Below are 23,596 nucleotides of genomic sequence, written 5' to 3'. Positions count from 1 at the left end.
ATTTTGTTTTCACCACTGAAAGTATATTAAAATTGTCAAAATTTTTCATTTCATAGTTAATACAATAGTATAAATAAAGTTCATGGGCCAAGGAGAAGATTCAGTTGGTAAAGTGTTTGTATGGAACCCTAAAGACCAGAATGATGCATCCCAAAACCCATGTAAAAAGCAGGGCCCCATTAATACTTGTGTTAAAGAAAAAGAGACAGGAGGATCTTTGGGGCTTGAGAACAGCGAGTTTGGCCAATTGGCAAATTCATTTCAATGAGAGATCCTGTCTTGAAAAGTAAGGTGGAGAATGCTCGCCCCCTTTGAACTTAGGAAAATGGGGACTAAACTCTCATGCAATAGTCAATTTTACTCAGAGACTCAAATAATTAATTTAGAGTCACGAGTAAGGTGTTCAATCACAAGAACAAGCTGCACGTGGCAAAACATATTTTTTCCACAGAGGCATAATGAATCACAACAGCTGAACAAGTTTTTGCCACATGCGGTTTCTCCTTGTGATTGAGTACCTTACTTATCATGTTTCATAAAATAAGATGGATGCTCTTCTGAACAAGAACCACCCCGGCTTCTGGAAATCCTTGACAATGCAAGAATCAACAAGCACCAAGACCTACACATTCTTTCCATAAGATACAGACACCCAAGTGGATGAGTGAGATTATACATAAAATGTATTATTACAAATAAAATTTTGGAAGCTAGAAAGAGGTATTTTGCCAACTATAAATTAAACTTCAAATCTGAGAAAGGTTTACAAATTAGAAGATCCTAGTCTTTAAGGAAATGGCACAAAGACTGGCAAGTTTAATTCTCTGAAGTGGCAAATGAAACATGCTGCTCTAGTAACACAGCCAAAAATTCATTCTACAGTCTGACACAGTCACCAAGATTTTCACTGCAGCACTGTTAAAAACATAACACCAGTATCAAAAGATGGCTCCAGCAGGTTAAGATTCCTTTTTATTAAGATTTATTTTTACTTTATGAGTATTGGTGTTTTGCCTACATATATGTCTCTATGAGGGTGTCAGGTCCCCCAGAACTGGAGTTATAGATAGTTGTGAGTTGCCATTTACTGGAAATTGACCCCAGTGCCTCTGGCAGAGCAGCCAGTGTTCTTAACTGCTGAACTATCTTTCCAGCCACCTAGGCTAAGGTTCTGGGTGTACAGGCTTGACAAACCTGAGTTCAATCCCGAGGAAGGGGAGAAAACTGATTCCAACTCCAAAGGGTTGCCCTCTGACCTCCATGAGTGCTATATAGTATATTCCATTCATTCTCTCTCACACCACTACAAAATAATTATGAATGAAAATACATTTAAAGTAAAAATCAGGCTGGTAAGATGGCTCAGCAGATAAAGGTAAAGGGTGGAAGAAAAAAGGACTTCACAAAACTTCTTGCTGATTTCTTCACTGCTCACCCTCATAATAATCACAAAACAAAAGCATTAAAGAAAATACTAGATAAGTGAACTATGGTATATCTATATAACAGAACTTCATAATATTGAGTAATTACTAAGATATATTATTAAATGAGAAAAGCATGGTATAAAGCAATATATACAGTATGCTTATTATGTGACTAGGAGAAATAATATATTCACACACTACTAGCCTATACATGGACTCAAATATATTAAGATATACAAACTAACATAAATAGCCAGTTAGAGAGTACTTATATGCTTAGAAAAGACATTTATTTTCAAAATAAAAAAGCTTGGATATGGGCTGGAGAGATGGCTCAGTGGTTAAGAGCACTAACTGCTCTTACAGAGGACCCAAGTTCAATTCCCAGCACCCACATGACACTAACAACTGTCTATAGCTCCAGTTCCAGGAGATCTGACACCTTCACACCAACGCACACAAAATAAAGTTAAATAAATTAAAAATAATTAAATAATAAGCCAGGACATTCAGGGTTATTTAAAACTACACTTTGGTAAGGCATGCTGGCAAATAAGGTCTAGGCCTCAACACAGCGAGACATCTTCTAAAACAAAATAACTCACAAAATAGGAGAAAACACTCAAACTATCTGACAGAAGACCTGAACTTGGAAATTATAAAGAACTCTTTAGAATTTGCTGCTTGAATCTCTCCCAAACGTCCATGTGCTATATAGGCTTGATGCCCTGAGCAATGATAGCGGGAGGCAAGTAACCTTTATGATGTGAGGCCTGTGGGAAGTCTTGAGGGTATACCTTCAAAGGGGTCTGCTGAATGCCCTGGTTCATTTCCTGACTTTGTTCACTGAATTATTGTTTTGCTCCATCATATATTTCCATCTTAATAGGTTGCTCACTACCAGTCCAAAGTAGTAAGAACACTGAAACAATCATGGAACAGAACCTCCAAATTATGAGTCCAGATAACCATTACTAAGTTACTTGCCCCAGTTAAGTAATGGAAAACCAACTGACATACAATTTGGTTTAATAAACAAGTGTACACACATACACATGAATGAGAAGAAACAAACAAAAATACCCAACTATCTAGCTTAAAAAATGGGCAATGGATCTGAACAGACATTACTCCGAAGAATAATCAATAAACACTTAAAAATATTGAGCCAGGTGGTGATGGAATATGCTTTCAATCCCAGCACTCAGGAGGCAGAGGTAGTTAGATCTCTGTGAGTTCAAGGCCAACACCAGCCTGGTCTACAAAGTAGAGTTCCAGGACAGACAGGGCTGAAACCCCATCTCAAAAAAACAAAAACACAACCAACCAAACAAAAACACAAAACACCAGTCTTTTAAAACCACTGCACACCTATGAAGACAACTAGAACTAAAGACATAAAGCAAGAGTTGCAAGAATGGGGTGAGGCAGTAATTCTCTCTTCTTGGCTACTATGAACTTTGAGGAGCCGTCATGTCACTCTCAGTTCTTTTCCCTTTTTTCACCATGCCTGTCTGACCTTGAACTTCATGTGAATTTCTGACCTCTTACCCTCCTCACAGAACTGGGATTAGAGGTAACATGAATCACCACACACAGTTTAATTTCACTCTTTCAAAACTGTGTTTCTGCTGGGCAGTGGTGGCGCATGCCTTTAATCCCAGCACTCAGGAGGCAGGCAGATCTCTAGATTCCAAACCAGTCTGTTCTACAGAGCTAGTTCCAGGACAGCCAGAGCTACACAGCAAATTAATTTAAATGAAGATATAATTCTGTAGACGAAAACACAGTAAGTGTTAAAAGATTTAACACTTGCTCTAAAACTAATCCAGCGACACGATCACTTCATCAAAAGTATAATAAGACTATATTGTAATAAGTTTTAAAACTTGGCTCCAAAAAAGTCTAAACAGAAGCTAAACGCCAAGCACTGAAACTTGGCTCATAGGTCTGAAATCCTGAGCCAAACTAAATTTCAACTGCAACACCCTCTCCCAATAAAGAGGTGGCTCTTAGCCATTGCTGTACAAACTCCAACTCTGGCAGAACTACAGGCTGAGGCCTTCGCAGAAAGGCTTCCTGCATTGCCTTTTTCATTGATTTTCTCACCTCAAGGTGTTGGTGGAAATGGCAACAATGCCTTCAGGACACTGTTCAGAGGCGAAGCCGGATGCAAACTCCAGGGTCTCATAAGACAGAGGGGTGAGATGGAAACGGGACTGGTAAGAGTAGCTCAACCATGAACGACTAGACATGGCCAAAACCTGGAGAGGAAAGAGCTCTAATCATACTGGGAAAAGCCCAAACACAGTAGACTGACCAAACACATAACCTCAACTTCAGTCTCAAACCCACAAAGGCACTTTTAAGCAAAGGGAGCCCAAAGAAGAGATACCATAAGGCTTGTTGTATAGAAAAAAACAAGAACATCAAGCTACATTAATCACGATTCTTTGAAACATAAATGAGAGTCTATTACAAGGCTGGACAGCTGTAGAACTAAATAAGGTATCTTTGAGAACTAGCACAGCAGTCAGCAACATTAATTCTGAACTACAAAGACTAGGCTCTCTTTTCTATTAGGTAGAGTCACAATAAATAACACTATAATCCTGCTGTAAACGCAAGGTTTCCAGCTTTTCCCATTCCTTGTAGCCCAGCCTAAAGAAAAGATTCAAAGGATCAATACTGAAATTCTCTATAACTTCACAATGTCAGAGTGCCATGTCATGAACTACTTCTCAGAAAACTCTAGGTTAAAGAGAACTCAGGACAGCCAGGTAGTGGTGGCACATGCCTTTAACCGCAGCATTCAGTAGGCAGAGGCAGATGGACCTCTGAGTTCTAGGGCAGTCTGATCTACAGAGCTAGTTCCAGTACAGCCAGGGATACAGAGAAACCCTGTTCCCACAACCCCTCTCAAAAGAACCCAGGATTCCTTACATACAAAGTGAATTAGTCAAAAAGTTCACAGTGGCACCAATATCCAAAGGCCTTTTTATTACTTACAGCCTCCTGTCCTTGCATTCGGACTCGGAAGAGTTTCACAGGACGGGACCCCAGATACCTAGTTCGAGTGTCAGACAGGTCTCCAGTGACAGGGTCTAGAACAGTTCTCAGCAGCACACCATTCTAATCAAAAAGATATGAACAGGTAAAGCCTTCTCATGATGGAAACTTTTAACTATGAAATTTCCCCTTGGCTACTTTAACATACAACAGAAGGATTATGACTTGGTGAAACAGAAAACAAATCACAACACCCCAACAATCAATAATTCATTCATTCTCTCATAGTTACTAAGCATCCAAGTACAAATTCTTACTACAAATATATGCATACTGCACACAGAAAGTTTTTTTATAATTTAAAAACAGACCCATAGCAAAAAAAAAAAAAAAAGAGATACTTAAATGACCTTTAAGTATCATTTCCCCCAAAAGTAACAAGGTTCTTAGAGATGACTGATTCAAGGCTGAAGAAAGAATGTTTATACTGCAAACAGAACCTAGTTGTGCAAGAAGGTAGCGATATAGTGGGCTCAAATAGACTAACTTTATGGGGAACCGCTATAAAAAATAAAGCAAACAAACAAAAATTAAAGAAAAAACAGCAGTATGAAGAAGGGGGAACCTCCCTGCTCCCCCCCAAAAAACAAGAATAAACACCGACAACCAACAAAATCCCTACTTCACCAGATTCAACTAGGATGATTGTTATAACAACTCCTTATCTGTAAAATTAGTGACTGAAGAAGGGGTGGTGGTGGGAGAGAGCCTTTATCCCTCTCCTGTATAAACTATATTTAGAGCAAAGAAATAAACCACATTTTGTCTTACAGAAACTTGATCACAAACATTTCCGGACATCATGTACTCCCTAACGGGAAGCAACACTGAGCAAGCAGCAGTACTTTAATTACTATTTCCCTTACCCAAAATAGTTAGGAACAAATGTTATCAACTTCTTTTGTTTTTTGAAAACAGGATGTAACAGTCTCCATGCAACAGCCCTGGCTTGTCCTGGAACTCAGATCTACCTGCCTCTGGCCTGCCCCACTGCTGGGATCAAAATCATGCTCCACCATCTGCCAACTTCTATGGTCTGCACTAACCATAAATTTTCAGGAGGAAATTATAACATATACAAAGTTTCAGATATTCAGAAACTGTTACTAATTTTGGTGGCTATGACATTACTACTTACTTAAAGCAAAACACTATGGTGGTAACATTACTAGATATAGGTGGAATGATTTATTGCCCTGAATTTACTTTAAAATACTCTAAGAAATGGGGAGAAATAAAGGCTCATCGTATTAGTTTAATTTGTGTCTCATGCCTAAGATTTCTAAATGAGAAACTAAAATTTAAAAAGCAGAAAACCTAAGCTAAAAGATGTCTCTATGTAAATACTGATTAAGGAAATAAAAAGTACACAGTGAGAGCACTGCTACTATCTTATGCTAGGCTTCTGCTTTCCAAAGTGCAATGACAAGCTCAGTTGCCTTGACTACTGGGACACCCAGGACTTCACTAGAGCGAATATGGTCAATTATGAGCTGTGAGGCAATTCATTTCAAAAGGCTGGAGTACTGTGGAAACTACATTATGACTACTAAGGACTCTCCAAGGCATCAACTACAAAGTATTTTTACCAGATATGAAGACTCTTTGTGTAGGCTATTTCCAGGCCTGCCTAACATGTTTTTTTCTTAAAAAAAAAAAAATAATTATATACTATGTATACAATGTTCTGCCTGAATGACAGAAGAGGGCACCAGATCTCATTACAGATGGTTGTGAGCTACCATGTGGTTGCTGGGAACTGAACTCAGGACCTCTGAAAGAGCAGCCAGTGTTTTTTTAACCTCTGAGCCACTTCTCTAGTCCCCACCTAGTATGCTCTAAATAACTAGGAAAAACGAATCTATGACAGCACTATAAAATGACTTTCATGAAGAGGCTATCTGGAACCACAGGCAAAGAAAAAAATGCCTGTACTGGATAAAAATATAGGTGGTAGCTACAGAAGGCCTGATCAGTATGAGCCCCTGGTCCTCTTACCTGCAATCCAATGTTCAGGTATAGGAAGCCAATAGAGCCCCTCTCACCCAGCTCATCTTGTTTCTCGGTCCCACCCATTTCCACAATACACAGAGACTCAGGCTGGGCTGGGAGAGCCTGCATACTCAGAGGCTGTAAACAGTCCTGTGGAAAGGGAAGAAAAAAAAAACAATCAAACAAACAAACAAACAAGCCATTAAGAAATAATCAATTTTGGAAAAGAATATACCCATAGATTATTAGAATTGAAGTAGGATCTTTCTTGAGGGCAAAGAAAACCCCTAAAATAAGCTGAGGCAGTAGAGAGTCATTAAATCTAAATCTCAAAATAAGCTTTGGGAACTGCTATTAATTTTTGTCAAAGAGGGCAACGGTCAAAGTGAACAAAGAACATCTCCCTGAAAGTAATGTAAGGCTATATAACAAGTAAATCTCCTTTTTAACAAACAGTTTTGGGGTTTTAAACTACAAAGGGCAAGGCTGGAGAGACGGCTTCAGTAGTTAAAAGAACGTGTTGCTCTCCCAGAAGACCTGAGCTCCCAGGATCCACATGGTGGCTAAAATTATCCATTTCAGGTGATCGGACACCTTCTGGTGCACATACAGACATGCAAGCAAAAACACTTCTAATATAGATAAAATAGAGAATACACTACAAAAGTAATTCAAGTTGTATGCCAAAAATATTTAACAGTCTCAAATCAATATATTTAAACTACAACGAAGACTCCTGAGGTGTGCTTTGAGAATCAAAAACAGCAGTTTATAGAGCTTGTCAAAGTATGCCTGAGAAATTAGAATGTTGTTGGACCTTCAAAAACAGAAAAATTAAGAGGGTGGGAGGGAAGAAATAGTTCCAAATTTAGGGATCAGGTACTAGGCTCCACCCACAAAACCAACGGTACCACTCACTGATGGGTCAAGGGATATGATTCTGACAGTGTTGTCCACCAATCCCACAGCCAGGAATCGAGATCGCTGCTCTCCTGGAGGTACGTTAGCTAGACTCATGCACACCACGTCTGCTGACATCTCCTTCCGCTCCGTGTACTCATTCAACTGTCCTGACTGTGAGGAAGAAAAACAGAATAGGTCTATGTGCTATAATCCACCCCAAAACTCTGCCTACGAAAGGAAGATGATGGGTTGTTAAGCATCCCCCCACTCCTCTTTTTGTTTTTGAAACAGCTTATATGTAAGCTTATACTAACTATGTATGTTAACTTAGTATGTAGTTAACATACTAAGCTAAGTATGTAGCTTATACTAACTATGTAGCCAAGAATGAACTTGAACTTTAAGTCCTGCTGCCTCCACTGAGTACTGCAATCACACCCAGTTTATGCAGGGCTGAGGATCTACCAACTGAGCTACATTGCTAGCACCTGTCTCACATCTCCCTTGTAATAGTCAATGCCCAAGAATTTCACCATTTCAGGTCCCATAATCAACTTCACAGGTTAATGTCTAACATGTTAATATCTCAAGAGGGGGAAAAATAAAAATATCTCTGATAAAAAGCAGGATGTGGCACAAACATAAACTAACCTAGACCAGGAAACAGAAATATAAACTTCATGAGAACCCTGAATGAAGCCAGCTGTGGTAGTACAAGACTATAATCCCAGCACATGGAGACAGAAGGCCAATTTAGTCTATGTGAGATCACCTCAAAAACAAAACCCTTCTGTCAAAGAACACCACAGTGAAAGCGAACTGAACATGGTCAAAACCATATCTCAAGTCTAGAAGAGATTTTTGAAGAGTAAGGTAAGTTCTGGATACATTTTCATATAAAATGGCAAGTCAGGCACAATGACTCATAAGTGTAATCCCAGATTTTAGGAAGCTGAGACAGAAGAATTGCTTAGGACTGCTGTGAGTTTCACACCAGCCTAGAATCCTACATCAGAACCCATCTTAAAAAGCAAAAACAACACCCAACAAACAAAAACAAAAAAAAAACACTGGGGGCTGGAGAGATAGTTCATCAGTTAAGAGCACTGGCTGCTCTTCCAGAGATCCTGAGTTCTATTCTCATGTGGTTACATGGCCATGACGGCTCACAGCCATCTACAGTGGGGTCTGATGCCCTCTTTTGACATAATGTTGGAAATGCAGATAGAGTACTCACATAATTAAAAAACAAAGAGAAGAAAATAAATCTTTGCCAAATAGTCATTAGATAATGAAGGTGGGCCAGATACTAATGGCACACACCTTTATTCCCAATATTCAGGAAGTAGAGACAGGCGATCTCCAAGTTTGAGGCCAGTCTGTTCTACAGGGTGAGGGTGAGATACAAAAAAAGAAACAAGTATTTCACTGTCAAAAAGAGGACTTCACATAACTCTAATCTGAATGAGATTTACTAATTTTAGTTCTTTAGAAAGTGCCAGATTGGGCTGGAGAGATGGCTCAGAGGAAAAGAGCATTGGTTGCTCTTCCAGAGGCCCTAAGTTCAATTCCCAGAAACCACATAATGGCTCACAACCATCTGTAATGAGATCTGTCGCCCTCTTCTGGCCTGAGGCAGAACACTGCATACATAATAAATAAATCTTAAAAAAAAAAAAAAAAGTCAGATTAGTCAAGCAATGGGTGGTGCATGCCTTTAATCCCAGCACTCAGGAGGCAGAGACAGGGTGATTTCTGTAAGTTTAAGGCCAGCCTGGTCTAAAGAGCGAGTTCCAGGCCAGCCAAGGCTACAAAGAGACCCTGTTTTAAAAACAAACTAACAAAAAAGGGGCCAGATTGGGGCTGAGAGACCTCAAGAGTTAGGTGTTTACTGCTCTGTTCTTGGCAAAATCAAGTGTGGTTCCCAACACCCACATGGTGGCTTATAACTCAAGTTTCAGGAAGAGATTCAACACTATGTATATGGTGCACATAAACTCATGCAAGCACAATTACATATACATAATAACAAATCTTTAAAAAAGGGCCAGACTGTCTTATGAACACGCTCATTCCTAATACCCAATATTATATATACTGATAACAATATTACCAAGCTTCAGAATCTCACTCCAAAAAATATAATGAAAGACAACACATGGTCAACAGCAAAAAAATTAATAACATACAGGATCCATCTCGAAATAGACAAGTTCTCCTCCAGTCAGGGCGATCACCACTTGCCGCTGGTTCACTGCACACTTCACGATTGTTTTCTTGCCAGGAGTCTTCCACTCATTGACTCTCTTGTCTGCTCTTATGTGTCGAATGCCATCTGGATACACCTAGAAGTCAGTCAAAGAACAAATTCTAACTAGTAATTTGATTATCACCCAGAATGATTCTCATGCCTGGCAAACCTGGAATCATGCAATTTAGATATCAACTAGAGTTAGTAGAGCCCAGACAAATTAATTTTTAAAGATTTTTTTAAAGTTCATGCTTTGCCACACCAGTTCAAAGAAGCCCAAAACCTACTTGATAAAGATGAGAATAGCAGTAAATGGATTTTGTAACAGAAATGGCAAACATAGGAAATGTTAGGTTTCAAATTGCTTAGTGAAAATCTAAAAGGAATTAATTCTCAGTACACTTTTTTATGTTGATAAAACATTATGTACCCTCTGAAGTTTTCCGGAAGGTGAGAATGAAGACAGGAATACAAGTACACCACAGCATAACAACAAGTCAGGCAAAGGAAAGACACAGCATGCGGAGTAGATAAGCAAACTCACCTGAACCAATGCATCGTCTCCTAATAAGGAGCAAGACAAGGTTGGAGTGGTTCCCAAGAACCCAGAGTCAGTCACTTCTTCCACAGTCTCCCCGATAGATAGCACAAGCGTGGCATTTACGAAAGATACAATGATGTAGGCATCAAACTCATCTGGAAAAAGAAAAGAAAGGAGTGGTTAGTAAAGAACTCAAATTTACTAGCATTAGAAAGGCAATTGAGACACTAAAAGTTTCAGAAGCCTTCCACAACACTATGTATAGTTATTATACATATGCACACACAGAACAGGATGGTCCAAAAGATGACTGAGGGTCCTAGCAACCTACAAATAAATGCCGAAAGATACTAAGTACAAATGTCCTCCTCTCATATTTCTGAAAACTAGAATTTTCTTCAGGCATTTGCTAAAGATATCAGAGGGGACAACACAAAAATTAAAAAAAAAGTATATGGAAATCTTAAATAGCTGTGTGTGTATGCAAAAACTAGAGAAATCTGCTTGTGCCAATTGTTGACTGACTGATAGGGTATCATATCATGTAGCCTAGGCTGGATTCAAACTCACGTATAGCTAAAGATGACCTTGAACTTCTGACTCCTCTGATTCTTTCCTGAGTACTGGAATTACAGGAATGTAACATCATGCCCAACTTATAAAGTATTGGAGATGGAACCCAGAGTTTCCTGCATGATGGGCAACTAAGCTAATCCTGCATGATTCCAACCCATTTAACGAATAGTTTACGAGAACTAGAAAGACCAGCCAGATGTGGTGAGAAACCCCTCAATTCTGAGCACTTAGAGGAGTCAGAGGAAGGTAGATCTCTGAGTTCAAGAAAGTCAAACAATGTAGTGAGACTCTGTCTCAAAAGACAAACAAAAATCCCCCAAACCAACCAAACAAAAATTCTTAAAAAGACCCTCACCCCTAACTTCTTCCAAAGTGAGCTAATGCAAGAATATAATCTTTAGTGACTAAAATGGACTACTGGGGGTTTGAGCATATTTAGTTATTCTAGAACTAGAACTGGGAATGAGAGAAGAGTACCAGTTAAGCAGGAAATGGGAGAAGGGAGAATGTTGTTATTTTCAAATCCTTGACCTTTCTAGTTTTTCACTATTTAAAAATGTTAACACAGTGGTTAAGAGCAATCTTATTAGAATTTGTTTTTCATAATGTATTGAATAAACAAATACTAATGAGTTTCTCAAGGTCTTAAGATCTGGTTTCTATATAAATGCAACCTTAATAATTTCCCCTGAAGAATCCCATTGTCAAAGGGCATCTATTTCCCATACCTTCATTCTATAGAATAAAACAATTTCTGAGTTGCCTATGTCCACAATCTAGAACACTGCATACATACTGAATAAAGGCACATTTATTGTTTTCAATAAGATTCCTCCCCCACTCTATAAATGTATGGTTACATCAATCTTTTGTCACCTTTTGTTCCACCCAGAAATCAGCTAAACAAAGGACAGAATAACAGAGTAAGGCACTAAATGAGACTGGCAGCTATAGAGCTCTGCTAGCCCTAAGTCTTGTCAGAGTTCAATGCCATGGGACCAACCTAGTTATTCTACCCACACCAAGAACCACTTTTGGTTTGTATTATTCCAAAATTACTTATTATTAGAATGATTAGAATCAGTATTCTTTATAAGAGGGGTGAAGTAAAGACATGTTATTGGTATAGCACACGTAGTGCTACCCAATTAGCAGAACATCTAGTTTGGTGAGTTGTAATCAGTATTTTATAACAGAAATCATATGTCATGAAACTACTTCACACAGTAAGGGTTAATTGCTGCTTGACAAAACTTCCAGTTAATACATGTATGCAACAAGGGTGGTTGAAAAGCAAGAACCAAAGACCTTTCCCAACAGGCAAGTTCTGATGGCTAGATTAGTAGAGTGGTAATTCACAAAGTACAAATACAACTTTCAAAACTTGAATAGTACTGCACCAGATACATGGTGCTGTTTTACAACTGTACTGATGAGCCAGGAGGTGGTGGCGCACAACTTTAATCCCAGCACTTGGGAGGGAGAGGCAGGCGGATCTCTGTGAGTTCGAGGCCAGCCTGGTCTACAAGAGCTAGTTCTAGGACAGGTACCATAGCTGAGAAACCCTGTCTCGAAACCGCCCCCCTCCAAACAAAATCAATTGTACTGTTGCAACTATTAGCATGTGTCAGGTGCTCTGGAGACATCACATATAATGGCTTCATAATACAAAGCACTGTTTGCTATTATAAACTGAATTAAGGCCTGACGAGATGGCTCAGAGGTGACGAGATGCACAAGCCTTGAGATCCAGGTTCCACCCACAGAAGCCACATAAAGAAAGATGGAGAGAAGTGACTCCACAAAGTTGTCCTGGGCACTCCACATGCACGCTGTCTACACATACACCATAAATAATATTTAAAAAGAAAATTACGATATAGTTGTCTCTAAATGGATTTCTAATAGTTTAGAGAAAGACATAAATTAATCTCAACACATCAACCTTAAAACTCTAATCCTGCTCTGAATTTCTGACATGTAGTAAGAAACTGCTTATTTTTGTAAAAACACTGCACCATATCTCATATTTCTATTTACTAAAATGTGGTACCTTGAAAGATGTATAAGACTAAATTAAAGTAAACCCATAAAGGGCTTTAACTGGCCACACTTTCCAGGGTTTTCCCTTAGCTGAAAGGGAAAAGGAGTCTTTTTGGAAGAGAAGTCGTACAATTTTTGACTTACACACGAAGAGAATGGGGTTGAGAAGGGGAGCCCAGTGCTACACCTTCCCTTTAACAACAAGTCCAGACTGCTTAGATATAAAGAAAATGTTCAATGAACTTAAGCAGGGGTCACACTTTGACTAAATAACTCAACACGTGAGAGAACAATGCCTAAAGGTTCCTTTAATTGCAGATTTCCTGAAAATACTAATTTCCCAGTAAATACCAAGCACACCATAACTTTTACTATTTCTATTCTCCAGCAATGTCCTGAAACAGATTAATTACTCTTACTCTTAGGGAGATCACAGGGTAAAAGCTGACATTCAGAAAAACAAACAAACAAACAAAAACAAAAAAAACACCCAAAAACCAAGCTTCAGGCATAATATAGGAACTATAAAAATTAAATCCTTTTCCTAGAGGTTGTGAGTCTTAACACGAAAATACTTCTTTCTGTCTCAGGGAAGAATCTCTTAGGGTAAGAAAACAGCTCTTAATGCCCAATACTTCAATCTCTCTCTCCCCTGCCCCTCTGGAGCACTACCAAGCAGCCCAGAGAGGGAACGCTTTACTTTTCTTGCTGTATGATCAACTACTCTGCAAATAGTCCTCTCCAAAAGGTAACAAGAGAGAGCTACAATGTAGATGACTGATCTGTATTTCCTTCTCATTTGATATTTAAGAGCACCTGGCTCTGCTTGCCTCAGTTTACTGTGACACATCATATACTTCTTGAGGTCCTACTCTTTCAGTCAATACATCTAGAATGAATAATTCTAAAAGAGACCGAAGCTGTGCTTTGCTAGTTACATTCTTTCAGTTTCATAAAAGCCAACTAGTTGTACTGTTCAGACTCTGGGGGAAAAGAGAGGCTTATTTATGCCTTAGACCAGCTTATAAGAGAGCAGATGGGTGACTGTCACTACGATACACACTGAGATAAAACTGCAAAGTTCCCTCTGAGAGACACCATTAGGGCAGCCTCAGTATTCTGTGCAGGTCATCCCTTTCCCTATAAGATCCCATAGTAGACCCTAGCAGTAGGTACACACCTGTGATAATCAGGACCTTCACCAGCCACCTGTGGAAGAGAAAAAAAGGCTTGGTATTGGTAGTATACATCACCAAGTACCAGCCAAGGTTAGTATTTGCCTGAAGACGGAAACACGTGTGGATAGAGGAATGCTCACTCAGTAGTAACGTGGGATATCTGGAAAGAAAATGACCAGGAAACCTAACATGTTTTTAAGGGTAATTGCCCCAAAGTACAGTAAAAAGTAAAACGGATCAGGAAATAGTTGCTTCCTAGGTTTTGATATTTAAGAGAGAACATCAATTTCAACTACCAGTTCCATCACACTAGAAACTGCTCATCACTTATGTTGGTGAACATTTCTCTCGCTACAATCCTTCCTTCACCTTCAAATAATCCTCTTTCCCGTCCTATAACCCCTCCTGCCAGCATGCACATCAGCGCATACAGGAGATGCATAACTGTCTTTTTAAATTTTTTGGTGGTTCTATAGTGTAGATCTGGCCTCAAACTCCTATGCATGCTTGTCAAGTGCATTACCACTGAACTACTTTAGTCTCTTTTATATGACAAATGTTCTAAGGTAGAAATTCTATGTTAATTACTCTGAAATGATGACTACAAGATGAAAGCACACAAGAAACCAATACTATAGACTCCCACCAGAGTTAGTCAAAATAAACAATGAATTAGCATTCAGGATAATTTTCTGCTATTTAGAGTCAACATGAGATTTCTCTGCCTTTTCTTCATAAAAATGCAGAGTAACTTCAGCAAACCTAAATCTGGGCACATGCCTGTCATCACTGTACTCAGGAAGCTGAAAAAAAGACTGTGAATGCACACTGGGGACACACCAAGCTCTAGGCTAGCCTGAGTATACAATGAGATCTACCTTTAAAAGCAGATCTCTCAAAGTATCTTTCTAGTTTAACTAATCTAAGTAACATTTATTAGAACTTTATTACCTCAATCCACCAAAATTAAGACCAACAACTAGTTTCTCTATGTAGAAATTACATTCAATGTAGAAATCTCTTCAAACCAAATATTCAATCACCTTCTCACCTAAAACAAGCCTATCAATTTCCTGATGACAATCCCCTTTCAATTGATTCCAAATGAGAACAAAATCCACACACACACACAAAACCACGTAACATTCTAGTAGGTTTCCCTCCTACACATTTCCCATTTCCCTCCAGCTTGTTCCATTCAACTAGAACATCTAAACCTCTGGCAGAATTATAGCTGTTCTCCAGCCAAACCTTTGTTTGCTGGCCAGACTCACTAGTCGACATTCCTGAGAGAAAAGATGAAAATGAGGTGTCAGAACAATAACCAGCTCCACAGGGAACCACAGGAAACACGACAAGAGTTCTGTTATGGGACTGAAATCCAATGTCACAAGACATTCTTATCGTTGGAGTACCATACAAGTGCAAGACTTTCAGTTTTGAGGTGACCATTTTAAATTCAGAAACACAGATTCCATCTCCTTCATAACTCCTTTTCTACTCTGAAATTGATTCCACTCAATCTAAACATTTTTAGGCATGAGCAGAACTGACCGCTTAATAGGTTTCATAATCTTGACTTTCACTGTAATTTTAGCACAATGAAAACATAATTCAAGTACAACGAGAAAACAATTTTTTCCCTTAGAACATACCTCTTACACAGGTGAAGCCAGATTTATAAATTCAAAAATCACACAGGCAACTGGATGAAATAATTATGCTGTAACTAAAACATAAACAGCCACTCTATACCCTCTCTATCCACTTTCAGAAAGAGCAGCAGTAAATCAAAGTACCCTGACCAGAAGAAGCCTCAAAAACTATGGTGGTGTGCCAGAAGTTTCTGTGGTAATAGATGAAGTGATATAGACATATTATGCATGCAATTTCTAAGTTTCCCACGGCAATGGTTCCCAAATCCCTTCTTGACTATGAGGAAAGGGACACTTACCTTCAATGTGCCGACGTACTGTCCAGACAGCATTGGGGTTACCAGGGAGCTCAGAAACAGCCATTTCCGACACCTAAAAGGAAAGCAGGCAAGCCACAGATCCAGTGAGCATGAAACTACTACTTACTATGCTAGGTAATAATATCCCAAAGGCCTCTAGAGGCCCCAAGCTGTACAGTACAGTAAAGAACTGGACCACTTTGTGGTACCTAAAACCCCCAAACTAGAGGCACTGGCAATCTCCATGACAGACAACAAAAAGCTATGGAACATACAAAAGGGTACAGGTTTACAGCCAAACTATACACTTCCTTTGGATTTGCCTAGTCTATACTCTTAAAAAAGAAAAAAAAAAAAAAGACAAGCACCACTGGAAATAAATGAAACAATCTAAATCAGTACTTTATTGCTTTCCCTAACTTTCACAAGACAAAAATCACATCTCTTCACAGATGCAAATGCCACAAACAAACTAGGAAAAATACTGTTTTACCCATGGACTGACAATAACGGTACAAGTGGCTCACAGAAAGCAAATGGTACCGGTACAATTTTTTTTCCCGACTACACTGTGATGCTCCTTAAGGACAGTCAACAACAGATCATACATGAACTCTGTATTTATTACCTTTGGAATTCTGTTAATGTAAAGCCACTCTAAGTTTATTAAATATTTTTAAGTGACCCAGAGACAGAGTGCTTAATGCATTGTGCTATGTAACTACATCTTCTAGGAAGAACAAGAAAATTCAAGACAATGTCCTTTTGAGTTTCCAAGAACAACAGTAAGACGTAAGAAATAAGAACTTCATCAGTGCCGGGTAGTGATGGCTACGACTTCAACCCCAGCACTCAGGAGGGAGAGACAGGCGAATCTCTCTGATTTTGAGGCCAGTCTGGTCTACAGAGTGAGTTCCAGGACAGCCAGAATTGTTTGACAGGGAAACTCTGCCTCAAAACGCACCCCCACACACAAAAAAAACTTTAGCAGTAAAACTTACGTTCAATATGCTACTCAACTAATAAAAAACTTGGTTTTTATTCAAATAAGACTATAGTCAAAGAAAGACAGACACACAAGAAGGAACAAACAATAATAACTATTTTTAACTATTTTCAAAATATAACAAAAGCTCTGCTTATAAAGTTGTAAGGACAGAAGGAAAGGCATTAAAAAGCAACTCTGGAGTCTTTTAGCTTACACTACACAAAATTTTCTTTTGTGTGGAAAGAATTAGTGGGCAGCTAGTCCTCACAGGGAGCCAATGAGCAGTAACTAATCAAGACCTTCAGCTCTGGGCATGCAGGTTGGGACAGTTGGACAACTGTCTGGGGTCAGTCCTAGCTACAGTGAGACCTTTTCTTTAAAAACAACAAAGGAAGCCAGGTAGTAGTGGTTGTGTTTAGTTCCAGCACTCAGGAGGTAGAGGTCAGCCAGGCTTACTGAGCAAATTTCAGGACAGCTAGGTCTACACAGAGAAACCCTGTCTTAAACTAAAAAAAGGGGGGGGGGGATGAGGGCCAGGAAAAGAAGAAAAAGGAAAGTCAAGCAAGCACACATGTTGTTTCTAAATTTGATCAAGGCCACTGAACATTTAGTGAAGTATTTTGGCAGTGAAAATATTTTCAGATTTCCAAAACAACAACATTGAACAAACTAGCCTTGAACTTAAATAATTTTCCTAGTTCTGCCTACTATGACACATCTCCCCTTTTACAGCTACAGCAGGCCAAATCTTAACTGTCTCAACCACACAACAATCCACTAAGCAAATACCGTAAATTTTATAGAACAAAAGTTTAAAGTTGCTATTTAGTAAAGCCAGCTTTAAAACCAAGGTCACCTGGGTTATACTTTTAACAAAAATTGATGAAAAACAGACAAAGAGTCCTCTTAAGACCTAGCTTGCCAACCACAAACTCCAACTCCAAATGATCACAGAAAATATTATTTTCTTCCATCAAGATGTCATAGGTAGTGAACCTGGAGCTACCATTCTATTAAGGAAAAGATAATCTAAACTCCATAAACTTCAGGGACAAGAAAGTGTACATATCTGTTCACAGAAACGGTAGTTTATCTTTGACCTCACTGAAGTAAATCTGTATAATGTTTTGTGCTGGCCTTCCTTTTACACCATTAAGAGAACAAAGAAATTCTCATCTTACCTCAAGTCCATGCCTTAAGACTCTCAGAGATGACCGGGGTCCCCTACCACAGGCTACATACAGCTGTGGAGTGTCTTCATTGGCCAGATCAGCTATCTGCACATCAAGGGGAAAATGTCTATTACACTAAGTTTTAACATGACTATGAGAAGACAAACTAGTCTCTGGTTTAAAGTTATATTAAGGGCTACTGATTGGAAAAAGAGAAACGGCCCCCCGTGTTCTACATCAAACAAACAACCTCCAGAAACAACAAGAAAGAAAACAAATCCCACAAAAGAATTGTTAGGTGGTGGTAGTGCACTTAATACCAGCACTCTGGAGGCAGAGGCAAGAAGAAGTAGGCAGACCTCTGAGGTAATAGTGCCAGCCCGGTCTACAGAGTGAGTTCCAAGACAGCAAGGAATGCACAGAGAAACCCTGTCTTGAAAAAACAAAAAAAACAAACAAAAAAGATAAAACAGACAGATAAAAAAAAAACTGAAACAAAACATATAATTTGTTCAGAAGTCAGAAAGGAACTTTGACACTGAAATGAAGTATTGTTATATAACCTATACCTGAAATTGTTTCCTTCAATTGTCAAATTACACTAAATAATTATAACTGTCACCCATAAAAACAATTTTAACCTACGTTTTCAGATGTTCCAATTACCCTATCCACGACTTCAAAAATTTATTAGACACATATCAGTTACATATCTATATATGTGCTTATGATATGGCTAACTCCTATGTAACTGCACCAAGGACAGTCTTGAACTCAAATCTTACACAATTAGGCAGGCTTAAACCTCTAATCTCAGCCCTCAGGAGCTAAGGCAGGAGGACAACGAGTTCACAACTAGACTTGTGTTAAAACTAGTTCACACAGAACAAGACTGTCTCAAAACACCCCTCACAGACTGGTAGGTTTTAGACCCTGAACATCTTAACTGCCAATTTTCCACAGCAGTGATTCAATAGACAGGTCGTTCTTAAGACTACAATTCAATCTGAGGAAAACTTTAAATGATTACATTTCAATTTAATAATGGGCTGACACAATGTAGAGGCCACACCTGGCAAAACAGAATGGGAGAGAGGCTGTCCAGTTCATCAACCAGCACAAGGTTTTTGAGTGGTCTTGGCTGAAAGAAGAATGTGTCTCCTTCTTCTAGTGGCATGGCAGATGAAAATTCAGGTTCTTCATCATCATCTCCAAGATGGGCAATTTGATATAAATAACTGGGGAAAAGCAAATAAGACTTTCTTTGTCACAGGTTATGTATGTGCAAATGATTGAGCATAGTTAGATTTCAGTATACTTGGATTTGATTAATTAAGTATACTTAGCAGAAAAACTTCATTTGCAATCAACACCCATGTGAAAATCATGATGTAGCAGTACCCATCTATTATCCCAGAGCTGAGGTGACAGGCATAGATAGATTCCTGGAGCTTTCGGCCAGCCAGTCTACACAAAATCAGTGCACGTCAGGTTCAGTGCAAGACCTTGTTTCAGAAAATAAGGTAAAGAGCCTTGAGGAAGACACTGGATATTGACACCTGGCCTATATAACCATACATACTTCCACTGGAAACAAGTCAAAAATAGCACAAACTCCTAGAAAGTATCTACATTTTAATTATGAGAAAACTGAGCTTAAATTAGTAAAGTATTTGTATACATGACAAGAAATACTGGCAAGACCATGTCATTTACGTAAGTAATTTAAGTTGTAGATACTGGTTTTAAATTGGAAACTAGAGTTCCGATTTCTTCCATTTGGCAATGAAGATTCATCAAAGATTGTTATTACAAAGACCTAGGAAAAAACATCACTAAGAATTGTCCTATCTTGTTGAGGTGTGGGGACAATTCTATAAAACCTGGATTTTTGCAGGAAACCCAAAAAGTAGTAGAGGAAAAATAAATCAAGAACTCACAAGTTACTAGAAATGACTCTTTCACCATTAGCAAAAAAATCCCGACAATGGCACATTGTTGATGTGGTCAGAAAGTGTAAATACTAGTGAACTTCAAGTTTAGGTCAGCACAAGAAGTACTTGTGGAAATCTCTCTGGTTTTTAGTTTTCTGGAGACAATCATCTCACGATGTAGCCCAAGTTGGTCTCGAACTTGATATTCTTCTGTCTTAGCCCTTCAAGGGCTGGGATCTAGGTATGTACCACCACACACTCAGCTAAAAATATTTTTACAAACAGAGGTAGTGACTGAAGCCACTGAAATAAAGGAAGCTAACAAGAAAACGAACACAAAAGTGAGACTGGAGGGATGCTTCGGTGGTGGCAGCAGAGGTGGTTTAAGAGCCTTTTCTGGTCCTGAAGAGGACCTAAATTTGGTTCCCAGTGTCCATATTTTGATGGCTCACAATCATATGGAACTCAAGTTCCAGATGCCCTCTTCGGGCTTTCTATATGTACGTAGTACATATAGAAAATTAGAGCAATACTTGTTTAGAAAAACCTTAACTATTCTGTGAAAAGCTCCCTAGTCCTGAAACCACACCACCCTTTTACTATCTGTGGTAACCAAAGTAAACTGGGACAATAAAAGCATTACTTACTGATTTCCAAATTCTGATGCCACAAAAAGAAAGCCTGTTTTAAGCACACACATAGCAGCAGCAACAGGCACAGTATCAAAATACTTCAGGCGGATCTCAGTTACCTGGAGCAAAAAGACTAGTGTAAAGGCAAGTGCAGCTTGGCCATAGTAGCTCGCTATTATACATCACAAGCAGAACTAAGTAAAACACTATGCTCAGTATCTAAACCATACACAAACAAATGACAACTCAGACCTGCAAGGCTGATTTGTTTATACATGGTCTACTGTTCTATTTCAATGCCAAAGTTAATTTAGACTGACCCTATAAGGTACAGAAAAATTGAAAATGAGTTACAAACCATACCAATTTCCTAACTAGATAACTAAATGGCTATCTAGATAACTAAAATTGTCCATTGTTAAGGACCAAGTGAAAAAAAGATCATACATTTTATCAACTCCCAAGACATGAGTTTTCTCTTATTCACATAAATTATTGTTATGGCTTTACAAGACCAGATACTTGTTAGCCAGAATGGGAAAACCTATTTTACATTCAAACCTCAAAATGACCACTTTTTAAGTTAACTAAATTTCTTTTCCTTCCTTTCTATTAAAAATAGATTGTCTCATACCATACATCCTAGCCAGTTTCCCCTCCCTCCACTTCTCCCAGGCCCCCAACACCTCCCCTCTCCCCAGATTCACTCCCCCTCTGTATCCTCTTCAAAAAAGAGCAGGCCTCCAAATAGGACAAAACAAGATGCAACAAGATCAATAAGGCAAGGCAAAAGCCCTCTTTCTGACTTATCGAGTATCAGCTTTCTCCCTATCTTCACTCAGGTGCAAAGCAGTTTTGTAAATCTTACATGTATATATAGCAAGTACTTTAGACAAGGGCTTTAAATTATATTCAAATTAAAAATCAAAATAGACTACAACAAATGCATATTTCCCCACTCCACCCATAGTCTACTTACCATATCTTCATCTGTCTCCAAAGTGATCTTAAAGATATCTCCCTGCTCCGTTTGGGCCAAAAAGAAGAACATGGACTTGGTCTTATGGGTAGCAGAGCACACAAAAATCATTCCTCTTTCAGGGTCATCCAGGTCATTCTAGCAAGGCCAAATACATATACCAACATCTTAAAAATAGGTACTTCTTACTCTAGAATTCAGAACTTTAACACATATTTGTATGTGTACTAACAAATATTAACCACAGTAGCTGACAATTGAACAAAACAACTTGTCTGTTAGAAACATATACTAAACGCCCAGTAACCAAAAACTAGCTAATATTCCACTCTGCAGCCTGATCAGATCAGTAAGGCAAAAATCATCTCCAGAGAAAAATGTCAGAGAAGAGACATGAAATTAAAGTCATCATTTCAGGCTGTGAGTAAAATTTAAAAACAAAAACTACATTCATTCACACTGCCAACGGAACCATCCATCACCAACCAGTCAGCGTAGTACCAAATTCCGTTGCTCTGAGTTTTTAATGCTAACAGCTCATAAAATACGTCTGCTAGCAAACTCTTCATGAAGTTTTATAGCAAAATCCTGGCCACTCAGGAAATGTCTGATCAACAGGCTGATTTCACTGTTTTTAGTCAAGGTTAAGTTTCTGCTTAGGTTTTTAGGAAATCAATGGATTTCTACACAGATCAACTAACTAAACCCTATTAGGTTAAACTTAGAGCCAATATTAAAATAGATTATTTAAAGTTAAGGGGGAAACAATGTAAAAACTGATGCAGGAATAAGATTGATAATGTATTCACAGGATGATTAGATTGCAAAGGAAAGAGTAATTACAAAACTCAAAGACCACCATCATAGTCTGTGAGCGCACAATAAAGTGAACAGGCAGTGCTCACCTAGCACACACAAAGCCTTGTGTCCAAGAACTGAATACACGAGGCACAGCAGCACATGGAAGGGCACAAGGATTACAGAAAGAAGTTTATCCTGAGCTAAATTGAAAGTTTTGAACCTATTCTGGGTTAGATAATAAACAAAATAGTAATTTCACCTTTTAAAAATACCTGTTTTAGAAAAATAGCATTTATTTCTTCGAATAACTAAAACTTGGCAACAGATAAATCTAAGATATACTAGGGGCCGCTAAGATGGCTTAGCAGATAGCGAAGCTTGCTAAGCCTAAAAGCACGAGCTCAAATTTGAAGCCCACATGATGGAAGGCCAAAACTGACTCCTGAAGTTTGTCCTACAACCTCCTTGGCATACATGCACATAAAATATTAAAAAAAGAGTCAGGCCAAGTGGTAGTAGGACACATCTTTAATCCCAGCACACAGGAGGCAGAGGCAGGTAGATCTCTGTAAGTTTGAGGCCAGTCTGGTCTTCACAGAGAAACTCTGTCTCGGGAAAAAGAGAGAAAAGAGAAAGCAACTATCCTGTAATCATAAAAATGTAATTCACTTCCTTACAACAATCCTCTATGACAAAGATCTTACCCGTCTCCTGGGAATTGGACATCGGATATCTGGTTGGTCACCAAAGTTCTTATAGGTGATATAATTTTCAGAACAGATCAGCACTCCACTTGGACCATCTGACCCTCCAGGAACTGTGAGAGAAAAAAATAAAAAAAGCTTAACAGTGACTTAAACTACTCTGACCTGCTTTTATTTAACTGTTCTCTTTCCCAGTTGATGAGATTGAGTGCCAAAAGCTAAAAGACAAGCAAACCAAATATTTCTTCCCCGTGATGTTCACTGTTAGTCCAAGAACTTGAGAGGCAGAGGAGGCAAGAAGACCAAAAGTCAAGTAACCTTCAGTTACAGTGAGTTTGGGGCTAGTCTGACCTGTATTAAAACAAAGCCAGAAATGGTAGTTTCCATCTGTAATCCTAGCACCTAGGAGAATGGTGAACCAAGGATTCAAGATTTATCTACACTGAAAGATT

At 38.7% G+C, this 23,596-nt stretch overlaps 1 protein-coding gene and 1 non-coding gene across 3 annotated transcripts in view; both read right to left on the bottom strand.

Annotated features, from left to right (window-relative positions):
- Window positions 1-23,596, bottom strand: part of Sf3b3 (splicing factor 3b subunit 3) — a 37,885-nt gene that overhangs the window by 6,659 nt on the left and 7,630 nt on the right. For both annotated transcript variants that reach the window (XM_048437256.3, XM_048437255.3), the window contains exons 6-17: window positions 23,145-23,257; window positions 21,640-21,777; window positions 20,676-20,779; window positions 19,167-19,332; window positions 18,104-18,199; window positions 15,935-16,007; window positions 10,187-10,338; window positions 9,581-9,736; window positions 7,407-7,562; window positions 6,495-6,638; window positions 4,437-4,559; window positions 3,537-3,691 (exon numbers count right to left, since the gene is read on the bottom strand). In XM_048437256.3, the coding sequence (XP_048293213.1) occupies window positions 3,537-3,691; window positions 4,437-4,559; window positions 6,495-6,638; window positions 7,407-7,562; window positions 9,581-9,736; window positions 10,187-10,338; window positions 15,935-16,007; window positions 18,104-18,199; window positions 19,167-19,332; window positions 20,676-20,779; window positions 21,640-21,777; window positions 23,145-23,257 (1,576 nt within the window). The remainder of the gene's footprint in view (window positions 1-3,536; window positions 3,692-4,436; window positions 4,560-6,494; window positions 6,639-7,406; window positions 7,563-9,580; window positions 9,737-10,186; window positions 10,339-15,934; window positions 16,008-18,103; window positions 18,200-19,166; window positions 19,333-20,675; window positions 20,780-21,639; window positions 21,778-23,144; window positions 23,258-23,596) is intronic.
- On the bottom strand, window positions 21,973-22,060 carry LOC125402657 (small nucleolar RNA SNORD111). The gene has a single exon (XR_007232698.1). It is a non-coding gene; the product is annotated as a small nucleolar RNA SNORD111 (small nucleolar RNA).

Source organism: Myodes glareolus, chromosome 22, assembly GCF_982192425.1.
Source record: "Myodes glareolus chromosome 22, mMyoGla1.1, whole genome shotgun sequence".
In the NCBI taxonomy this organism is placed as follows: Eukaryota; Metazoa; Chordata; class Mammalia; order Rodentia; family Cricetidae; genus Myodes; species Myodes glareolus.
Note: the sequence above shows the minus strand (reverse complement) of the source record. Positions and strands in the feature narration are given on the sequence as shown.